We start from the raw sequence: 22064 nt of genomic DNA, 5'->3' as shown, positions 1-22064 counted from the left end.
ATGTGAAGAAGATCAGCTGTGGAGTTGAGGAGGAGCCGTCTTCTGTCTTGCCCTGTCAGGCCCCAAGACTTCTCTGCTTGTTTCAAGCTCTTCTGTGCTGGTGAGTGCCTAGGCCCTAAGGGCAGGACACGCTCACTGAAGCACTGGCTTCTGCAGCTAGTGCACACAACAGAAGATGTGCCTAGTCTAGACAGTACATAAGTATTACAAATTGTAACGGTTTCATCTAAATTAATGTGGAAGCTTTTAATTACAAAGGGGAACTGTATGAGTTCGGTGGCCTGTGGACTGAAGGATTTACACGCCCTCCACATTCACGTTGCACTGACCATTTGGTCGGTGCACAGAAGCTGGCAGGGGTGAGACTGGCAGGGGCTGAGTGGGCAGATGGATGCAGCAGCACTGGTGAAGAGCAGAGGACGCAGCCTGGGACAGTGAGTACACGCATTAGCTTATACATCTGTGACACTAATTGGCCGTGGAAGTAGATAACTTGTGCTGCTGCTGAACTGTCCTCTGGATTTGTGCAGCCACTGCTCCATGGAGATGGACAGTAGAGCGTTCATGCACAAAGGATTGTTCCAGGCGATTTGCAGGCAGTTCTACATGGCAGGTTTGGATGCCAAGGCTGTCTCAGTGGCAGAGTTGTGTGGGCCACAAAAATGGGTCCTTTGGCAGATTCCGGAGCCATATAGCACACACCAGCGGATGCTGACGACTGTTGTTTTATCAGGCAAGCAGAAGGATCTGTTCTTTCCCACAAAGGCACAATGTTTGTTTTTCACATAAGTGCTACCTCTTAAGTGTGAGTCATTACTACATAACAGACATAAGGGCTCAGTCCACTTACCAGGGAGGATAAAGACAACCCTCTCAAGGCCACCCCCACCCAAGCTCACCTGATATTCTGCACCTAATGGGTCATGCAGGTGTCAGCAGCTGGAGAGCACACAGCCAAACAGTTTTCCTCTGTCTAGCAGCTACTGCAAACAAAAAAAACCCCTCATTGTCAGTGCTGCAAAGCCAGGGCAGCTGCCGGGCGTTTTTTTCTAAGGCTCTTTCTATGGTGGCAATGCGGTCTTTGCAGACCCTGAAAAATGTGACTGGGAAATGCCAAACTCTGTAGGCAGCAGTCAGGGAGGGGCAGGGAGGAAAGGTGGGGCCAGGTGCTCTGTAGAGAGGGACCTGAGGGCAAGGTAAAGGGCAGTACGCCCTGCCCTATGGTATGGATATAGCCATTGCATGCTTTGCTTCCTTGGCCACCGGTTGGTGATGTTTAGGCACCCATTACTATGGGGTGCGTAGGGTAAACCGGGTGAGTACGGGATAGGGCCAGTCCTCTGATTTCTGTCCCTGGGCGAGGCAGAGCTGGGCCTGGAAGGACACTGCCCAGTTGCTGCTGCCAGCTCACAGCCTTATCATGCTCCATCTTAAAACTGGTCAGGTTTTTTTGCCCCCTCTTCTCCTACTGAGAAGCTGTTTGAGACCGTTACTCCTCTCACAGTGAGAGCCCTTCTCCTCATTCCATACCCAATTCATGCCCATATCCAACTTACGGCTATCTGCTCTAGCACAAGCGTTGGGTATAAATGTGAATGATTCTTCTCCCCTGGTGCTTATTCTTCTCCCCCTCTGCCTGCCTTAAATCCCAAATATATAACAAAGAGGAATCGGATTGCTTCATTTTGCCAAGCTCAGCAAGACACGCTCTTTTATCTCCTTTTTCCTATTCCTCTGATTATCCAGATGGCATTTCTCTGTACCTGTTCCAGCATGAATTCAGGCTTGCTGAACACCGATAACCTGAATGATGCCCTAAAATCTCAGCGGAATTTTACCCGGTGCCTTGTACATATTTACTCATTGTTCCTGGAAATACATGGCTTGCTACATGTAAGACTGCATTTACCTTTTTAATACATCAGGCACGTGGCTCTTCCTTTTCTGTTGTTCATAGCAGATAAATTTTAATTTACAGCACAAATGTTATCAATCTCTCAGTGCATGTCCCTGCATTTTATGCTGTTACATTTCATCCCATGTCTGTTTCTAGGATGTAACAATCATCCAATTCCTCCTGTAGGATTTCCTCTCTATTGAAAATGTCTCCCAACTTTGTTGTTAGTAAATTTCATTATCCCACTCTTCCTTTTTTGTGCCAAGCTAACTAATGAAATTATTCGGTAAGACCAATTCCTCCAGTCCCATGATTTTGCTCTCAGCCCCATCAGCAGTTTTCACCCCCAATACTAGATTCCTTCGGCGTTGTATAGTGCTTATGTTAATCCTCATCTTCTTGAGTGTAACTAATAATTTTCCAGGTAATATAAAATCAAATGCTTTATCAAAGTCCAGGTTGATAAGATTCATTAGTTTTCCTTTGTCCTCAAATGCAATTATCTTATCAAAGAAAGATATTGGGTCAGTCTACGTATAACATGCCTAGCTTGCACTTTAACCCATTTTCTGCTTCCCTCCGTGTCTTTTGTTACTCATGGCTAATATTTTCTCTAAAAAGCCTATAGATTTTGTGCTAAAAAGTCTATAGATTTCAGTGATGAAGATTATTCAGTCTTCAGAAGTGAAGGCTAAAGAGTTTGCATGCAGTGATTTCCACACCCATGCCCTCTAGGCCATTAAGTGTGCTGCCTCTGCCCTCTGGGGTTACGTTTTCTTCCTTATGGACACAGAAGGAACATATTCCTTTAGCTTTTAGGAATCTACCTGGCTGTCACTGTTGGTGATCCTTTCCTTTGTTTTCTTTGCAATCATGCAGCTAAAACCCTTTTGTTCTTGTTTTCCTTCCCTGCGCTGGTCTCATTTGGTTTAAAGCTGTACTTTAATTTTGGATGTTTGAAGGATAGTTTCCTCTGCATATTACTCCCTGCTCCTTCTGCAGACCATTAAAAACCTACCACTTCACCTCTGCCCAAACTGTGAGCACCGCACCTGGCCCTCACCTTACACCAGCCAGCCTGGTAGATGGCATTAGCATCAAAATTACTCGCTTTCTACCAGAACATTTTTGCACATAAGCTTTCCCTGAATTATATTCTAAATGGAGCATTTGCATGGTTTTAAATGTATATATACAAACACTATGTTATTGTATGCTTAATTACTCTTAATTATAGGTAGTAAATAATAACCATTTATACTGAGGTAGCATGCAATATCTCAAAGCAGCTCTACCAGGATGTTAGATACAAATAAATAATGTCAGTTTATGTCCCTAAGAGCTGACAGTCCAAATTACTTACAGCTTTACAGCTTCCACATAGACTTCTTGCAGTCTAGTTTTACTGACTCATGGGATCTAGAAAACAAATCAACAGTGAAGTTTTTACTCCATTAATTTTATTTAGTTGAGTTTTCTGCTGCAGGTTCTGTTCGGATTACATAGGAGGAAGATTTTTTTCACACTTAAATTAGTTCTCCTAAATGGTACTTAGCAGAAAATGCGACTGGATTTTAGCCCTATAGAAATCTAAGTAATTCCAAGTAATTTAAGGAATTCAAGCAGAACAGACTGAGAGGCCAATTGTAAACCATCTGTACACTTTAGGGCTTTCTGTAAGCCAACGGAGAAGGTTTTCAGGAGAAGCAACAGGACTATAGCAGAACTGAAAAATGCATTTGCCGGAAGAAAGTACTGGTAACTTAGAGTTAGTTTTCTATAAAATAGAAGTCAAACCCCAGGCAACAGATCTACAAAGACTTTCCAGAATCCAAATATACCTACTCTGTAGGCAGTACAGGCTGCAATGAGATGGAAGGATGTCATTTGGAAATTACGAAGTGGATGCTGGATTGGTTAGGGTGTGCAGATACAAGTAGGAGACCTGGTAATGAGGAGATTACTCAGTATCAGTATCCCACAAGCAGAGCTTATATAAAAACATAGCAGTCAAATTTTGAAGGACAGGTTTGTGCACAAAAATTACCGAGTGCTTTGGCTTGGTTTCCAAACCGATCTTGTTACCATGATACACCTGGAAATGGCATTTGACTGAGATAACAAGCAGCTAAACATGATAATGGGGATCTACAGCAGATGGAGAGATACTCTTGTTGCCATAGGAACCATGCAGAAAAAGTGTGTAGGAGTAAAGCATGGCACAAAAAGGCTTCTCAGAGAAGGGGCTAGTGACTGAAGAACTGAATTCACTCAGCAGCTGTTAAGGTTAGTTGAGACATGAATAAAAACACACTAGCTTTTCAGGACATTGAGAGTCATGGAGGAAAGGAGTCCTAATGCTGAGCTGCAGAACAGCTGAAGGCAGCAATGACATGTTGTGCCATAGGGTAGGGCAGAAAAAGTCTTTAGAGAAAGGCCAGAGATGGTCATGAGCCAGATGAAGAAGCTGGGAAGCCCCTCGACCACAACCACAGCGCATGCTCCCCTCGCATCGGCTGAGCACACACGGGACCCAGGCTGGTGGTAAGGGGATGTGCTCTCCTTCGCCTCCTCTTCTCTCCCTGCAGCAGGTCCATATGTGCTCGGGGGGGGGGATCCAACCTTGCTCATTTGGTACCCACTCACTTTCCCCATGCGAAGAACCTGTTGGGTGGTCCTGCAGAGCTGACTCCTCAGTGACGGACTCACATGTGGCTGCATTTATTGAAGATGGAGTCAGGTCTTAAGCAAATGAAAGCATGTTTTTGAATTCCTCACACAAAGAGCTTGAGTAGGGGGCTATCTGGAGGAGTTTCTGTTTCATTCTCTGTTGGGGTGAGTCACATGGCAGAAAAGATCCCCCTTGAGCTCAGGGAGCAGAGCCCCCTGGGGACTGTTGAGGCAAGGCAGAAGGCGAGCCCTGCCATGGTGCAGCAGGAGCAGACAGAGGTGACGGGCTCCAGCCATCGCCCTTTGTGCTGGAACAGCCTGCACTCTGCTGCAGCGGGCAGTGAGGCAATACCCTGAGCTCTCTGCCTGCCCAAGTTGGAGAGAAAAGGGCAGGGAGGCATCCCTGCGTGACTTGAGCAAGCAGAGGGCTGGCGCTTGGGGAAGACCCGGGATGCACATCCAGCTGTCAGCAGCGGCTCCATCGGACTGCCAGATTAAAGCCATGCCTGATGCCAGAAACCATGCTGGGCAGCTGTGCAAACGCAGGCAAAGGGATTGAGCTGAAGTGCTTGTCGGTGCTGTGGCCACAGAAATGTCTCAAACTTTGGTCATAACATGGTTATCTCCTGCTGGTGGTGGTGAGCTGCCTCTCTGGACAGCCTTTGGTGGGTTCAAGGACTTGGAAGTCCCTGCCAAGACTGGGTGCAAGCACTGTAAGTGTTCCCAGGCCATGGGGCTGGACAGTAGGCAGAACTGTAGGTTGTTGAGGTCTAAAACATAAAAGGCAACGCGAGTGTGCTGATTGCAACACACCAGTGTGGAGAGGGATGGGGTTGCCGTGGTCTCCGCTCTCGTGCGGTGACTGCAGAGCAGTGTCACTTCTGCTAGTTTTGAACCCCCGTGGCTGCATGACAAGGACGACAGCTCCAGGCTGTGGGAAGCCTCTGTCCACGCAGAAGCATTAAAGAAAAATAGCTGTACACAGGCAGCATGCTTCAGAGGCAGACACAAGGTTCTTCAGTCTTGTTCTTCTCCCATGGCACAGTCCGTTCCTCAGAGGGTGCCTCACAGGAGGGAAGCTACTGGGATTACACTCCCAGCTTCCAGCCTGACCGAGCCTTTGCTGCTGCCCCAATTTATATTTCCTCATCTGGATTGTGTTGGGGTGATGTAATGCTGGACCCCGGAGCATGACTCAATGCAAAGTCACACCGCGTGCAACAGGAAATGGTGCCAAATGTGAGTGTGAAGGACATGAATGGGCTGTGCATGGCAAGGGAAACTGTAGGCAATGTGTGAGCTGCTGCTGCCTGTGAGTCTGGTGCTTTCACCTGGACCTGCATTCCAGCAGAATACAATGCACAGGGATTGGTAGAGAAGAGCAAGGAAATTAGGAGATAACTGACAGTGACTGAAAAGCCCAAATGAAAAAAACTTTTGACTCGTAAGACTACAGAAGAACTGATGAATAACCATTAAAAGCATGCGCTGGAGATCCTGCATGTCAAACAGAGCAGTTCCATGTGCATGTCAAGTCATAGCAAAGCCATAGACCCAGTAGCTCAGTGATACCTGTAAAGTTCCAAAATCAAGGCATTCTGTCGAATGATTGCTACAGTGTAAAATCCTCTGGAGGCTGAAATAATTTGTATTACATTTACCTGACCTTACTAGCCATTTTCACCTATGATCAGGAAAACACAGCCATGTGCTCGGTATGTTGAAGGAGAAAGGCTGTTTTTTAAACAAATTTGTGTTCTTGTATCATGGCATCTAAAGGCAGGTATATATTATTCTTCCTAAGAATAGGAAGTTCGTTCTTGTTCATTATCTAGAAGAGCCCAGAAAACATTAAGTGTTTCCCAGACTATTAATAAACTCAAGTATCAGTCACCTTGAGAAAGAATCTAACCCTAAGAAGCACTGATTGTACGATTAACAAATACAGATGTGAAGCACTATTAGCAACGTTACTTTGCTGGTCATTTTCTCATTAGCCAGCAGCTCCCCTAGTTCAGCAACGATGATGAAAAATCACACTCGTCGTGCAATAAAGGCAGGCTGCACTTCTGGCTTTCCTTTCCCAGGTTTGATGTCATTCCTCCGCATGCCTGTAGACGATGTGGTTCCCTTAGCAAAGAGGAGCTGCAACTGTTTATCTTCTGTGGACCAGCTACCAGAGGAAGACACAGATTTAAAACTATGTTAAACTTGGTCTCATCCAAAGATACTTATTAGGTCAGGAAAAATATCCTGTCTGACCAACAAGGGAGTGATAGAACACTGGTTATCTTAATTTCTATTTAATTTTTATTTTTTTTTTAACCACACAGGTGGTGAAAAATATGTTAGATTTTAGAGCTTTACTCTTTGAACGTGGATAGATCTTGCTGCTGTGAAGAAATTATGCTGACCTCAAGAGATACTAAGCATGTATAGTCAGACTAGAAGCTTTGGAAGAAATCAGCATGTGGTACATGTTTTTGATCAGACCCTGGACAATTTCCTAAAATTAACGGAATGATAAATTATGGCAAATTTGGCAAATTTGTTTTAACATAATAAAAATACGATCCACTTCAGCTAGTAGCCGTAATTGGGCCTATAAGGATTTGATCTGACAAATGTTGATAAACGTATGTTATCCTTTTCAGACTTTCCTCCTCAAATCTGCTCCTCAGTTCTTCCTCTGGACCTAGAAATCACAGCAAGTGGCAAGACTCCAGCTCTAGAGGCAGGGAACTGCTGTGGGACCTCAGCGCTCTCCTTCTGCCGTGCTTGCAAGGCCCAGGTTGGGATTTTGGTCATTTTGAGCCACTAAATTATAACTGAAGAAGGAGACTGTGAGCAGTGAAGCTGCACACAAGTTATAATAAGTAGCAACCATAAATTAAAGATAAAAGGCAGCTTGAACAGTAAATCCTTAGCAAATGTGGTTGTTAGTCTTTCTATGCTATTAAGCGTTTTGTCAATGCCATCTTACGACAGCCTGTGGTACTGCGAGTGCAACACCATTTTTAAGAGAAAAAAGCAAATGCACAGGGCAAGCGAATCTGAGTTTACTGCCCTGTGCTCAGGAACCAGACAGTGAAGGGCTGCAGAAACATGCAGGAAAGAGTGCTGTCCTGTCTTGGGTATTGGAGAAGTCCTTGGTGGGGGGAATGTCCTACAGCCCATCTGTGATGGTTACGAAAGGTCCAGCACGGGTGAAGCTATGTCTCTGTTGCGACAGGTTGTCCTCAAGCTGGGGACAAATAACACAGAAGTAAGATTCTTACTCGAGCTGCTTTTGCTTCAAATTTTCCCAGGAAAATTTTGGTGATGTTGGCATGCATTCCAATACAATGCAATTATATCTTCAATTAAAATGTCAAGTGATCGGCAGAGGAGGAACTAACATATTTGGAGGGCAAAGGAATGCAGTTCTGGCCAAAATTTTCTTCAATGGACAACCTTCACTCTGCTGATCTGTCCTCTTGAGGTTCCACAGGAGAGAAATGCAGCTGAAAAAGCCCTTTTGTTTCCCGCAGTGACAAGCGCGCTTCTAAAAATCCAGAAGTGGGGGATATTATGCCTGTACAGTGGTAATATATTATGTCTCTGTAAGAGAGATTATGGGTGTAGGTGCAACAGGCAGTCCTTGCTGGGGGTCTGTTAGCTGAGATTATGTGTGTGTGCGCTTGGCAAGGAGGGATGGATATGGGCTAATTTAGAGCCAGATGAAAGCTTATAAATATATTTTAAAGACGTGATGGTATCCTCATTTGATGGCCAAAGGCAAAGATGTTTTGAATGCCACTGGAAAAGTGGGAATGTGCTGGTAGGAGATGGGAAAGCCAGGGCAGCCTTCATGGAGTACAAAGCTGCTACCAGGGGGGATGCTCTGGGTAAATAAACTACTTGTCTGAAATACATTTTCCTTTACATTTTTGCTGCTATGTAGATTCTCACATAGGGCATTTTAAACATCTTTTCTATAACGGTTGTTAACAATATTATAGGTGTGTAATAAAAGAGCTGGAGAGAGGAGGAGGAAGGAGTTTGGATAAGACAGGATGTGATGCAGAACTGCAACCTTGTTAACCATGGCCACGTCTGATTCTGCCCTCCTCTTCTTCATGTGCCGGTTGATTAAAGCCAGAACAAGGATCCTCTTCCCCTGATTTTAAGAAATAATGCAGCCGCAGTCTTACACTTTGGCGATGCAAAAGCCAAGCCTGGCCCGACAGACCACGCGCAACCGAACCAGTCTCTCACAGTTAGCTCTGCTGTCATTCTGCGAAGGAGCAAAGCCTGCTCAGCTGTTGCCCATATGCAGTAATAGGAGGAAAAATTGGAGGAACAATGTATTTCCTCTCCTGGCCAGGATGTGCCGTGGCTTTGCTCGGTGGCTGAGCTGCTGCATTTGGCCCTGCCTCACATGTCTGACACCGCTCGGTGAGACCCCAGCCGAGGGCTTTCGTGTCCCTGCTCGTAACAATCTGTAGAGAACATAGCTTGGATCCCTCACTCTTTTCGTTCCTCTCTTTTTTTTTGAGAGTGGAGAATGCTCGTAGGCGTGAGTTTAAAATTATTGTAAAGGTCTGCTATCACTTTAAGAGCGGTAGTAGCAGACAGCGGCCTAGCGTGGGCACTGCTGCCCGCACTAAAGATGGCGGCGGCGCTGACCCGGAAGGGGCGGCTGGGCCGGGCCGCGGGGTGAGGGAGCGGGAGGGCGGGTTTCCCTAGCCCGCCGCGGCCGTGTGGGGAGCCGAGCCCAGCGGAGCGGGGAGCGGGGGTGCCGGCAGCCGCTGCCATCGCAGCCTGCATGGGGCGGGCGCGGCCGGGCCCCGGCGCGGCCTGAGCGGGGCCGGCGGGCCGCTGGGGCGGGCTCCCTCCCCGGCAGGCGGCCCGCCCTGGGCCGGGGGCGCCCCTGAGGGGGTGGGGAGCCTCGGCGCCATGCAGTGCGCGGACCCCGCGGCGGCCATGAAGGGGCCGGAGGGCGAGGGCAAGCCGGAGCAGCAGCAGCAGCAGCAGCCGCCGCCGCCGGCGGGACAGAGCGGCGGCAAGAGCGGCGGGGCCCGCGGCGCCAAGGGCTGGCAGTACAGGTGGGCGCGGCGGGCCGGGCCGGAGACGGTGGGGTGAGGTGAGGGGCTGCGGGCCCGGGAGCCGCCGGTGCTGCGGAGCCCGGCCTGGGGCGGGCGTGGGGCGCTGGAAACGCCCGTGTCCCCCTCGCAGGGCTGCCCACGCCCTGTCTGCCCTGTGAGCGTGGGTCGTCGGCGCGGCTGCCCCGGCGTCAGACGCCCTCGGCGGGCAGACCCGCCGCGGGACACCGGGTGGGGGGGACGGACAGACACTTCCTCCGGCTCCGAGCTAAACCCGGCCGCTCGCCCTCCCCTTCTCATGCCCTTTCGGCGTGGCGGGCGGCACATGGGCTGGCTGTCAGTCGGCTCCAGCGTTCGTGTGCCTGTGTGTTAGCACAAAGCCCCGCGTCCGGGCTGCGTGTGCTGCCGGGGATTGTGCCTTTGCGCCTTCCTTTGAGATCTGATGTGCCCCTCGCAGAACGTGGAGACCAGTTTAAAGTTGCTGAAGGTGCGCCGGTGCTTTCCAGCCTTGCCAAAAAGATGAACTTTGTGCCAAATTTTAGTTTACTCTGTCTTCTTTAAGAGCTGAATGGCAGTCTTTTTTTTTTTTTTATTGGTGCTTTCTGTTTGTTGCTGATAGCAAAACTCAGATGAGACAAAAAACTCTGTGCACACTTTGACTTATTTCAAGAATGGCTGCACTTAGCATGAATTGGGGTGATTACTCAGGTACAGCAAATACGGCAGAACCAAGTGGAGAAAGCGGGAGAAGCTGAGCAGGCAGCATTAGTTTGAAATGAATTCAAACTGAAATGTCAAACTGAAATTCAAACTTTGAATGTCCTGCCTGTGTGTTCCAGAGATTTGGTAGTTTTCATGTACTTTTTTCTGATGTGGTTTCTGGTTTAAAGAGTTTCCACTCACATACTGATAGCGGGCTCTTCAAGGCATTAGTTGAGATTTCTGAATCTCTGCTTTTAGGTCTCTCATCCTTGACTGGAGTTCTGCCATGTTGCTGTTGAAAATACTGCTGTTATGTGAAGTTTGCACACTTCTCCTTCAAATGGAGACTCTCCAAAGCTGTCATCTGCCAGCCCAGATGGACTGGCTTTCTGTTTCCTGCGTGCAGAGACAGCAAAACGAGAGTGTGGTAGATCTGTGTGAGCTGCACGGGATGGAGGGCCATAAGATGGCTTAGAGAAATGAGCACCTGGGCTGTGCAGGCACTGAGTGCCTGATGGTTTTAATGGGGAACGAACAGCTCGATCGTCGCTGAGAATCTGGGTCACGAGTCATTTACCTCTCTGGTGACTAGCACCAGAGAGAAAAGTGGTGATTTCAGGGCCAATATTTCAGGCTGGAAATGGGGAAAACTTCTTGTCAGATTCAGTTATTGGTTGTCCAAGCCGCTGTTTCCAGTTGCTTTTAAACTTTTTTTTTTAAACTGTGGATTCAGTATGACTGTGAATTTTCTAATGAAAATTGATATTATTGTGCCCAAGCATGTACTGTCCATGTGTTTCACACATGAAACACAGAAATTAGCAATCAAAATGGAAGTATTTTATATTTTTATGTGAAATTGGAGGCAGTGGAAGGGATGAGATACCTAATTTGCCTGAACTTTTTGATATAGTAAATTTGAGATAGTGGTCACAGGTCAGTGCCATACAGTGAAATTCCACTTTTTAAAATTATCCATTCAAGTGTTTTGTTTCTTTTTTTCAGTGCTGTGGCTTGTAGGGCAAAAGTCGAACTGACTCTCTGAGTGACAGCCAGTTTGGTGGCCTGACAGCTTTAAGTGGGAACTATCCGCATTATTCCTTGCAGCTATCAATATCTGGTTTAATTTACTCTAATACTCGAGTGCCAATTATTCTGTCTTTTTTGTTGTTGTTCTTTCTAGATCATTGGGACAAGTTTACCATACTAAGTGTATTGTTGTGGACACTTGAGGTACCTCACTGTTAATCTGTGCTCTGTTGGAAATCAATTATTTACCCCTATGTTTGTCTCTATATCTAATTACCCACAAAATATCACCTTTTCCCCCCTGCCTCCCTAGGAAGTTCTCCTCAATGGGATAGTGTAACTTAACTTTCACTTTGGGGATTACTTCTATTCTAAAATGTATTTGAAAAAAAAAAAAAGACCTTTCTAATAATAAATCAGTGTCTAAAATATAGGGTTTAGAAACAGATTTGCTGGGAGCTTCTGGTGGAAGTTTGGTCTTTCAACTTCTCTAGCACAGAGTGTGAACAACACGTGGTTACACAGGTTGGCAGAAGTAGAGTCCTGAAGTACTCGCTCAGCATAGACTGCATCGGTGCAAAATTATAGCTCCGTATTTGGTGAAGCATCTTGTCAAAACAGCTGTAGCGTGTAGCTGGTTGTCAGACAAATGAGACAACAGGTACTTGATACTGCAATGCTCCAAATGGGGAATTATGACTATGGAATATAAAAACCAAATTGCCATCACTGCTGGAACCTGAAAGGATTAAAATTGAACTCTCAAAGAGGTGGAAAGTCACACATCCTTGGGGTAAAGTGCATGTCTAGAAAATAAAATATGAATCAGAAAGTCTAACTTTATGTTTTTGTAGGGGAATAATAGGGAGATTTTTAAATAGCTCTGATAGAGTTAGACCAAACATGTATCATAATGAGGAAGATATTGACAAGCAGAGGCTGCCGGACACTTCAGATGATGTGGAGGTACAGCTGATCCTCTTTGCAGACTTTCTGCTTGTAGCCTGTGTGTGATGAGTTCAGGCAGCCAGTACAGCAGTGCCTCCTTTGAAATTTTTAAGGGCTCAGTTTCTTCAGAGGGCAGGAAGATACATTTTTTTTTTTTTTGACTTAATAGAAGTTAAGAGTTCTTGAGAAACTGCTCCTTTAGACATCTGACAGGAAATGATCTTGTTTAGTTATGAATATATCATCAGGGTCAGAGTGTGTCTGAGAGCAGCCAACCCTTGGCTGCATTTTCCTCACTGGGGTCAGGAATAGCGTGAATGTTAACTGGCAATTGAGAAAGAGAGCCTGCGAGGCTGTGCTGCGCACTGAACTCTTTATCCCTGTTTTCATTTAGAAAAGCATGAGATGAGATTTCTGAATAGCTTCAAATTATTAAAAGACTAGTTGATAAAGTAATTTCAGATTTTTCTAACATTTTCCAAACAGCTGCTTTATTTTCAGCAGTAATCAAGCTAGGAAGTAAGTGTAGTGTTGCACCTATAAAGAATTACTTGCATTCAACAGTTCTGCTTTTACTCTTGACCATCCTTGTTTGGTTTTTGCCTTGTTCTAGGTTAAAGGAAGAGAGTAGTTTCAAAGCAGTGAGAGGCAGCTTTGGCAGGCACTTCTGTGATATGTGAATCATAGTCATTCAAGTAATATCAACATTTCATAACCAGAAAGCAGAATCTGTGTCCATGAGCTAAATAGAGTTGGTCAGAATACATGCCAGGGAAGTATAACAAGTCATTTCAGCCTGGCTCAAGGGGCTTTCAGATAATTTTGAGAGAAATGACTTGCAATAACTGGTTCTCATTTATCCACAAAATCAAAAGTTCAAAGCTCTGTGGTTGACTAGAGAAACAAGATTGTCTTTCCCAGCTGGAGACATGCTAATGTGCCATCCTCTTATGTTTTTCTTAGTGGTTCTGCTCTCAGATATATAAATTAATTCAGCCACTATTAAAAGGATTCCCAGCATTTCTTCCCTAGCTGGTAGAAATACATGTAAAATGTTCATGAATTTCCCAAGCGATCGCTGATTTTTAAGCTTACAAGTTATATTTCAAAACCTATTTCCTTTTCAGTTCTGCTTGTATTTTTGTAGATAACTGCTTTTGTTCCTTATTTGTGAAATGGTTTTAGCATCTGCTCACTGTGGATTTAGCCATATATATTTATAAAATGGTACAGATTATATGTCTTTTGCTCATCTTTTTAAGGAAGCAAGTTAACTTTAGTTAGCTGTTCCTGAAAGTTTATTTAAGTGCTGCAGGGTTATTCACAGTTGTGAATTAATATAGAAAAACGTGTGGATGAAAGTAGCTTCTAAGGAAAGGAGTCAACTTGCTAGGCTAATATTACTTTTAAATTTTTTTTTTCTTTTCTATTTTTTTTCCTAGGGGTGACAATGGCAGATAAGAGGGTTCCTCATGCTGCGTGGCTTCTGCTTGTCATTAGGTTATCAATTTAAGGCAGATTCTGTTGCAGAATTACTCATGTGGCTTTGGGCTGGAGTAAGAGAGGCTGAGGGGAAAGCAAACAGAAATGCAAACAGCAGAGAGTTTTGGCAAAAAAGGAAACATTGTATCCACTGCAAAAGGATAACAAATTTAAACTGAAATGGTCCCAGTTTTCTTTTAAGGGGTCTGCCTATTTTGCAGTTGACACTATGTAAGCACTCTGCATAAATACTAAGAAAAGGGAATAAACAATTACTGACCTTAATTCAGTCTTAGGTGTTTAAGCAGGTCAGCGTGTGATAACTGAAGAACTGGTAGCTGAAACGGATGAATAAATTTTAATTCTGCATTTCAAGATTATCGTGAACTCTTAATATAACGTGTTTTAAAGGAAATGCTTATTTCTGAGCTTGATCCCAGTTAACTTGGAGGGTGACTGACAATCCTTTGCACTTCAAACACATGGAAGCAAAAAGTGTGAGACTGAGCTAGACTGTGGAAATGTTTATGATTTTTATTCATGCTATCTTGTGAAAAAAAGGTCTAATTAGTAGTAATAAAGGCAAGTGTCTTGAAACTGATACAATCTTGAGTGGGTGTCAATAAGAATCCTTTTTATTGAGGGTGGCATTGATGTCAGTCTTGCAAGAAAATGTATAGAGTTTTTCTAGTTTCTATGCATTTCTAGTCACATTCCAAGAATGTTTTCTCTCAGGAGGATAAATGTCATCTGTTTGGCCTTTAAAGCTGAAACCAGCTTTGTAGAAACACATACAGGAGGTAATGCCAGCACAGTGTTTAACAGTGCTTCGTGTTGCAAACCTCTCCCTTGCTGGTCCTCCGTTCTTGTCTCTGAACTTAACGTTTCTCATCGTAGTATTAATGTAAGCATTATGAATTCTTGCTTAGGCTGCAGCAGAGTGTGTTAGCTGACCTAATTAACTCTGGACTCCTGAGAGCGGGCCAGAATTTAAGTTAAAGTCCCTAGCACTTGATAAGTAGAAGAAACTTCCCAAACATTCATGTAACTGTTAGTGTCGTTCTAGGACAGTTCTCTTTAATGCTGGTACTCCTGGTACTTCCTTTTTATTATCCATTTCCCTTTTCTGGGTTCTTCCTTTACTCTGCTTAAAACAAAATTCTTTGGGATCATATGTGAAATTTTTCTATATTCAAAGTAATCGATGACCCCTTCTTTGCACGCAACCTCAAAGGCAGAGAGAGGCCGTAATTTTGTGGTGTTACCTGGGAGGTCTGGCGAGGGCTGTCTCTGCTTCAACTTTCCCCTACTCTTACAGCCCAACCCAATTTCTGGGTTTCCTGCTGTCATAAGAACCTGCTGGCATTGTGACATCGAGGCACTGGCCACCAATGGGGATGGGGTTTCCTCTGCTCCTGCTGTTACGCTTGTGCTGGCAGCTTTTGGGTTGGCCGATGGCTCTGATGTAAAGCTTGTGTCAAAGTGAGCCCTGATCTTCCTTGCTTCTGGTGATCTGTGGAGATGCCTCACCACTGTGTGGCTTTTTCTGAAAGCCCTAGCTTCTCACTTTCAGACTTGTTGCTGGCCTTTTGAGGTGTGATGAACTTGGTGCTGAAAGGGAGTTTCTCAAGTGATTGCTGTGAAATTCAGAATTTATTTTTGCAATTTTGTGTGGGTTTTTTTTATTTTACTAAAAATCAGATTAGGATGGCTGTCACATTTGTTAGATATGTTGGAGGGAGGTGGCTGAAAAACTTGGCGCCTGAATTTCTTTATCCTCATTTGAGTCTTTCCTTAAAGAGTATACCATATTCATAACACTAACTTAGAAATGTTGCACTTCACATAATTTGCTCATTAGAATAGACAAGAAACCCGTATTTAAAATGCTCAGCTGGTTATATCCACCTCAGGATCCATTCTGTGTTATTAAAATGTTAAGGTCATCTTTTATCAGGCTGATTTTAGCAGTTGCTGAAGCCCCAGGCACTTCTCAAAAGGCAGGTGAGCCATTCATGTTCACACATGTCTTTACAACCTGGAAGAATGGGGTTGGAGCAGACAGAAGCTCAGATGTGTTGTAAATCTCTGTGTGAGGGGTAGTAAGTGGATAGAGTTGGGGAAACAGGTTTGGGTAATTTAAACAGGAGCTTCATGATGCCTGATGTTCTAGTAGGGAACCTGAATCCAATTCCTGAACCAGATTAGCAAGGTCTGGGTTCCCTTCTCTAGCCCTGAGGCTCCTCAGTGAGTGGCTATCAAGAGCATGTCCCTTTCTTGCTCCTCAGAGCATCCCTGTGTTAAATGGGCAGGCTGTAACGCTCACTGGGACAGGGGTCACAAGTGTGAGAGTTGGTCCTGGCATCGCAGGATACTTCTATGATTACTGGGATATTCATTTAGAGTTCAAATTAAGCTAAACTGAAGAAGCACAAACTTTTGAATAGCTTCTAAATATCACATAATTTGTGCTTCCTGTGGAATAGATGTCTGCAGGAGTTAATGGCCATTACAAATGTCTATCATTCACTAAGCACAAAGGGTATTTTTCAACTTCACCTTTTCTAATGTAATTATGTAGTAGCAAGTTAATTAAAATTGCCTACAACATTAACATCCTGCTCTGCCACACACGGTCTCTCCCCAGAGAGAAGATGAAAAACAAACTGCATGTGGCTGACCTAATCACATTGCTTAATGCAGAAGCAGAAAGTGCCAGCTGCTGCTGTTAGGTTATTCTAGGTAGGTTCTTTTGCTGTACTCATTGTACCACGAAAATCAGGGCATGTGTGCAATGGACCCCCGTTTACTTAAGGACGTTGCTGTAACATGCACTCTGATCACCTGCTAGTGCTCATGAAATCTTGTAAGGGGATCGCTGCCTGCTGGTAGTGCTACCGTTTCAGATTTTCTGTACTGCCTGTCTAATGCTGAAATGAGAGGGGAGGGCAGGCTGAAGTGGGGTAGGAGAAATGCTGTTTCTTTGTGTGTGTTAAGCTGACAGTCTTATATTTGACAACCTGCTTTGGAGCAGGAATGTCAGTGTTGGGGGAAGGCTTTTTGCTAAGGGTATACATTTTTTTTTTCCCCTTTTCCTTCCAGGTGTAAGTTCCTGAGTCTTCAAGGAGGCTGGAAATCTATAAAATCTTGATTAATGTTTAGGCATTGGCAGATCAGTTTCCTGAAGAGCCCAGCTTGCACTGGGAAGTTGGTTTCATTCGTTGCAGTGGAGATGTGACAGAAAGCATGAGATCTACTGGGCAGAACTGCAGGAAGCTATATTAAGGAGCTGGTTTCTGACCCTGGGTCCGACTTCCTCTGTGGTAATAGTCATATTGTTTAAACTGATTTTCCCCTGTAATCACTAGCTGTGTGTTCCTCTTTTTGTTTGGAACAGTTGGCTCTGATTTTGCAAAACTTTTGCAGGGTCACAGCTGCAGCTGAAATCAGCAGAAGCTGTGATTTGAATGTATGAAAATTGGGCCACAACTAGCTCAAAGTTAGAGAGGCTGAAAATTCATTGTGCCTCAGTTCCCTATATGTAAAATGGGATAATGTCCTTGTCCCTTCATTTTTCGGTACACGACTGCTTCATAATTGTTGATGATGAGCATAAGAGAAGAAAACCGTAAGAAAACTCATTATTAGCACGTGAGTGCCAAATGAATAATACCTGATGCTCATTGCACAATGAAAAGGTGCAGTTTTGAATAATTCTGTGAGAATCACTGTCCACTTAAAGCACTGAACAAGAAAGTAGTCCTGCTCTTTTTATGTATTGTCATAATCATAGGTCGTTAAGTTAACATGTGCTTTGTTAATTAAAAGTTTAAACCATCTAAGTACCTTATGCCTCAATTTTAATGTAGGAATATTTTTGTTTAATTTCTCTATATCCAAGAATTATAGAATAATTTGGGTTGGGAGGGACCTCTGGGAAGTCTCTAATCCAGCCTCCTGCTCAGAGTCAGCTTCAGAGTTAGAAGAAGTTGTTCAGGGCTGCTGGTTGAGTTTTGGATGGCTCCAAGAATGGAGGTGCCACAGCCTCTCTGGGCTCCTGGCCCAGGGCTTACCCCCTATCATCGTGAAGAATTTTTCCTTGTCTCAGACACGGAATTTATTATGCTACAACTTGAGACCATTGCCACTTGCCCTTCTGCTGTGCCTCTCTGAAAAGAGTCTGTCTCTGTCTTCTCCATATGTAGGGGAGACAGCGGCGAGATCCCCATTAAGCCTTCCCTGCTTCTGAAGGAGGCTGAACAGATGCAGGTCCCTCGGGTTTTTCCTGTCTGGCATAACATACCTAGCTTGCACAGATCCATGGGTTAGTCCACCCCAGGTGCAAGGCTGTGCATTGCTTTTGTCAAAGTTCAGGTGATCTTGTACAGCCTGTTCCCCTGGAAAGGCAGCCCACCCTACTGCATCCTGACTGCTCCCCTAGGTTTGGTCTCACCTGAGAGGTTGCAGAGGGTGTATGCTGATCCATCAGCCAGCTTGGAGGCATTTAGTGGTAGTGACCCCTGAAGTGCACCACTTCTAACTGTTCGCTAGTTAGACTTGAAGTTATTGGCAGTTGCTTCTTGAGCCTGGTGATCCACACATTTTTTTGCCTGTGTTATACTCTAGGCTTACGGTCTTTCTGCGTATTTAGGTAACATAGTCAGTTAAGTGTGTTCTTGCTTGCTTGGAAGGTGGTAATGATTGTTATGCTGTATTGAATCTGAAATGTCTCAAAGACGGTTCAAAAATACTTAAAAAGGCAAGAGGCTTATCTGAAGTAGCTGATCAGTATATTTACCTTCCATTGAATAGCCAGTGTTTTATTGCTGCAAAGTCCAGAATGGCAATGTGTAATTGTCAATACAATATTTTTAAAGTCATAATCACAATGCATCTTAAAACTGGAAGGGCATGTGTTTATATTTCTGATACGATAAGAGCTACTAGACTAGAAGCAGACCGAAGTGCCTTGGGATGGAATGTGTAGTAAGCTAAACCACGTTGGACTGTTGGACTGTGCTTAGAGTAAGTGACGCAGAGGTTTCTGTGAATAGTGCTTACCAGGGTCCAGTGCTTTGTGAGGTGTTGTAGGTAGCAGATAGTCCAAAATTGCAAAGATACTCATCCGTCAGTGTGTTTGTCTTGCTTATGCTGGTACTGTTCACTGAGCAGAGTAACTTTAATGTTACTGCTTGAGCTTTCTGAAACTAGACTTCAAGGGAAAGTTTTGAGGTTTGATAACAATAACATGTGAAACTGTGCATCATGGTGCGCTAATGTAAACTGCTAACATAAATGGTAGCAAAGCTGCAGGCAACAATCGTTCTCCAGAGGTATGAAGTGGAGAGTTCAGACCTTTTGAGGTACCTATTTTTTATATGCTCCAGATCTAAAATGTTGTTGGCTAAACCTACAGTTATTTTTTCCAGCAATAGCTCGAGTAGTAGTTATCGTTGCAGAAAAATCTGCAGGGTTGGCTACTGACTCTTGGGTCCAGCTTCAGTTGTGTTATGCTGATGCAAATCCACAAATAAATTGTATGAGTGGAGTTCTTGCTGACTTGACGTGTTCATGTACATGCGAGAGAAATTTCTTAGCTGAAACTCACTGCAGTTTTTTTGCAGGCAGGTGTATTTTGAGAGCTAAAGAGCTCTCTAAATGATAAAGTAGTTAAATAATCAGCTTTACAGTGGTCAAGAGCAGTGTTTTGCCACTTACTAATTAAATATTATATCTTTCCTTTTTGTCTGTTGCTACCCTGCAGAAGCTTTACAGTAGTTTCACTTGTGTATAATTGACCTGTGGCATTAATGCACAAAAGCAGATAATCGAATGCAAGTTTAATTAGGATGGTTTTAAAAAAAACCTGTAGGCTTGACTTATCGTTCCCCTTGAGAGCTAGTATTGATAGAAACTTTAGCTGCAAATGCAACTGCTGTGTTGATAGCTGGGGAGGCTGGGTGGTGGGAGAGCCCCTCACCCCTGGGATAGGAAGCCTGGGCTGCATCATGCTGGGCTTATGGACAGCTGACGGCTCATTTCGGCTTTGTTGCGCTCTTCCTTCATGGCAAGCCTGCGCTTCTCCTCCAAGGCATGTCTGTGGTCTCATGGGTTTACAGGAGTACATCTTAAGAGATGTTTTTATATCTAGTGAGGATGTGTATGTTGCTAGCACGCTAAGTGGTATTCTGAAGCATCCCCAGGGTCTACGGTCAATGTTCTTGTTGTATTGTTGGACCTTTTTTCCTTGCACTTGTGGTTGGTTTCCAAACTTAGAATTGAATAGTCAAACACATGAGCTGAAGAGCAGGAGCTTTGCTGCTGCTTTGCTGCCACTTTACAATTGACTGTCAGGCAGTGCTGGTGAATTGCATGGCAAGGTTAGCTTTTTCTTTCTTCCAAAAGCCATTTGGAAAAGCAGAGCTAACTTACTGATGTAGGTACTCTGTAAGCAACATGGAGGTTTCTGCTTTACCTTGCTGGGTGTACTGGGGAGCCCACACTTGCACCAACAAGCCATGGGACTGGAGCGTGCTTAACGTGGTGGTTGTTTCTTGGGAGCAAGTGATCTTTGTAGTTGCAGAAGATAAGTCCAAAGTTTCTGTTGCTGACATAGGTTGGGGTTTTTTTTTCTCTTCTCTCCCGCCCTTCCCCTCTGTGTAACAAAAAGGGGAATCAGTGCGTTGTAGATAAGCACTTTGCAGTGGTCAGTGAGGAAGAAGCAAGCTCTTGCAGATGGCAAGCCCATGGGCAGATAGAAATGAACAAGTTCAGTGAAAATGGTTACTGCTTTTTTTTCAAGCTAAGTAGTCAAAACGACTCATTGGTTTGCACTGTTACGATCCTGATTTCTTTCTTTCCTTTTCTTTATGCTTTGCTAGCTGTTAATCTGAAGGCAGTCTCTTTCACCAGGGTTTTGCCTCTTGCTGTGAGCTCAGTAGGAAGGAGCCTCTTCCCTTGGCCAGGGCCTGAAGGCACTGTCATAACCGTGGTGGTGGCAGCTATGGAGGCTGGATCCCCCTTCAGGAGCCCTCCCCAACATCTGCATGGGCTCCAAGCTCCTCGTTGTCCTTCCTGCTGGAAGCAAATCCACACATACTCAGCTACCACTTGAAGCCAAGCCTTATGCAAGTCCATGGGGAGACCTTTGACCGCTGTGTTTGCTCTTCAAGCAGCTGTTGGGTCTTCAGAGACCTGACTGCTCAAAAGTATCCCTAGCAAAATTAAAATCATCAGAAGGGCAGTCTTGGATGTTTTCTGTAATTGCTTTCCAGATGGGTGTAATTTTGTGCCATTGCTAGTGGTGATTTGTTTGTGTGGGGCTTTTGCAGAGAGCTGCACCATGAGGGGTATGAAAAAAACGCTGGGGAGGCCTTCTGTGTTGGTGTTTCTTCTTGGAGAAAATGTTGGCCCAGCGCTTGGCAGGTGTGCACTTGGGTGTCTTGGCTGAAGCTCCTGAAAGACATCGTTCTGGGACTGCTGTTCCTCAGCATCTGCGTTCAAGACTTGGGTGCTGCACGTAAACAGGATACGGGGGGAATTTGGCCTGACTATCATGACCTTATTCCTCCCTCAGGACAGGAGACCAGCCTGAAAGGCACTGACAGCTGCTGCAACTTAAGAGGCATATTAGAAAAGGAAAAACAAAACTAGAAAAGGATAAGTAAAGTAACAATAATGCTTTTGAATGTTTTATTCCTATTGTATTTTAGTAGCACTTAGATATGTAGAAATCTGGCTTGTGGTACACATGTTTGAAGTTGGGGAGGGGTAGTTTTGTGGAAAGAATATGAACTGATTTGTAATTTTTCATAGACTTCAGTCATTTGCTTACAGGGACAGTTTCAGTCCATCTCACAATATTTATAAACTAAAAAAGTGTGATAAATGGGCAGCCAAGTTCACTGGTGTTCAGCCTTTGGGCTTTGGGGGATGGTTAACATGCTGGGCTGGAGTTCAGATGTTGTACCACAAGTTCCTGCACTGATTTTTCATGGATTGTGGTTTGCACAGTATCCTCACTTAAAGTAGTCTAGCAAAAGTTAAAATGAAGTTTTTTCTATGTGTTTAAAACTATGACAGGCCTGTTGCAACACTTCAACTTTTTTTTTTGTCCTTCTTTGACAGAAGGACACATAAATGTCTACAGAAATATGGACTTTAGAGGTTGTTGACTCATCGTTGCTGAGCTGTTGCTGTTCCTTTGGCAATCTGAGATTGCTGTGAGCATTTTGAATAGCAACAACAGCATC

The 22064-nt window shown here is 44.5% G+C and overlaps 1 protein-coding gene across 2 annotated transcripts in view; it reads left to right on the top strand.

Annotated features, from left to right (window-relative positions):
* Nucleotides 1-9261: 9261 nt before the first annotated feature.
* OSBPL11 (oxysterol binding protein like 11) overlaps nt 9262-22064 on the top strand; it is a 43900-nt gene continuing 31097 nt past the window's right edge. Inside the window, exon 1 of one of the 2 annotated variants that reach the window (XM_075757115.1) lies at nt 9262-9654. In XM_075757115.1, coding sequence (XP_075613230.1) covers nt 9506-9654 — 149 coding nt within the window. In that variant the 5' untranslated portion in view covers nt 9262-9505. The remainder of the gene's footprint in view (nt 9655-22064) is intronic. The other variant, XM_075757116.1, reaches the window with a different exon arrangement.

This window comes from Balearica regulorum, chromosome 6, assembly GCF_011004875.1.
Source record: "Balearica regulorum gibbericeps isolate bBalReg1 chromosome 6, bBalReg1.pri, whole genome shotgun sequence".
Taxonomy (NCBI): Eukaryota; Metazoa; Chordata; class Aves; order Gruiformes; family Gruidae; genus Balearica; species Balearica regulorum.
The sequence above is the reverse complement of the archived record's forward strand: the minus strand, read 5'-3'. Positions and strand labels throughout refer to the sequence as shown.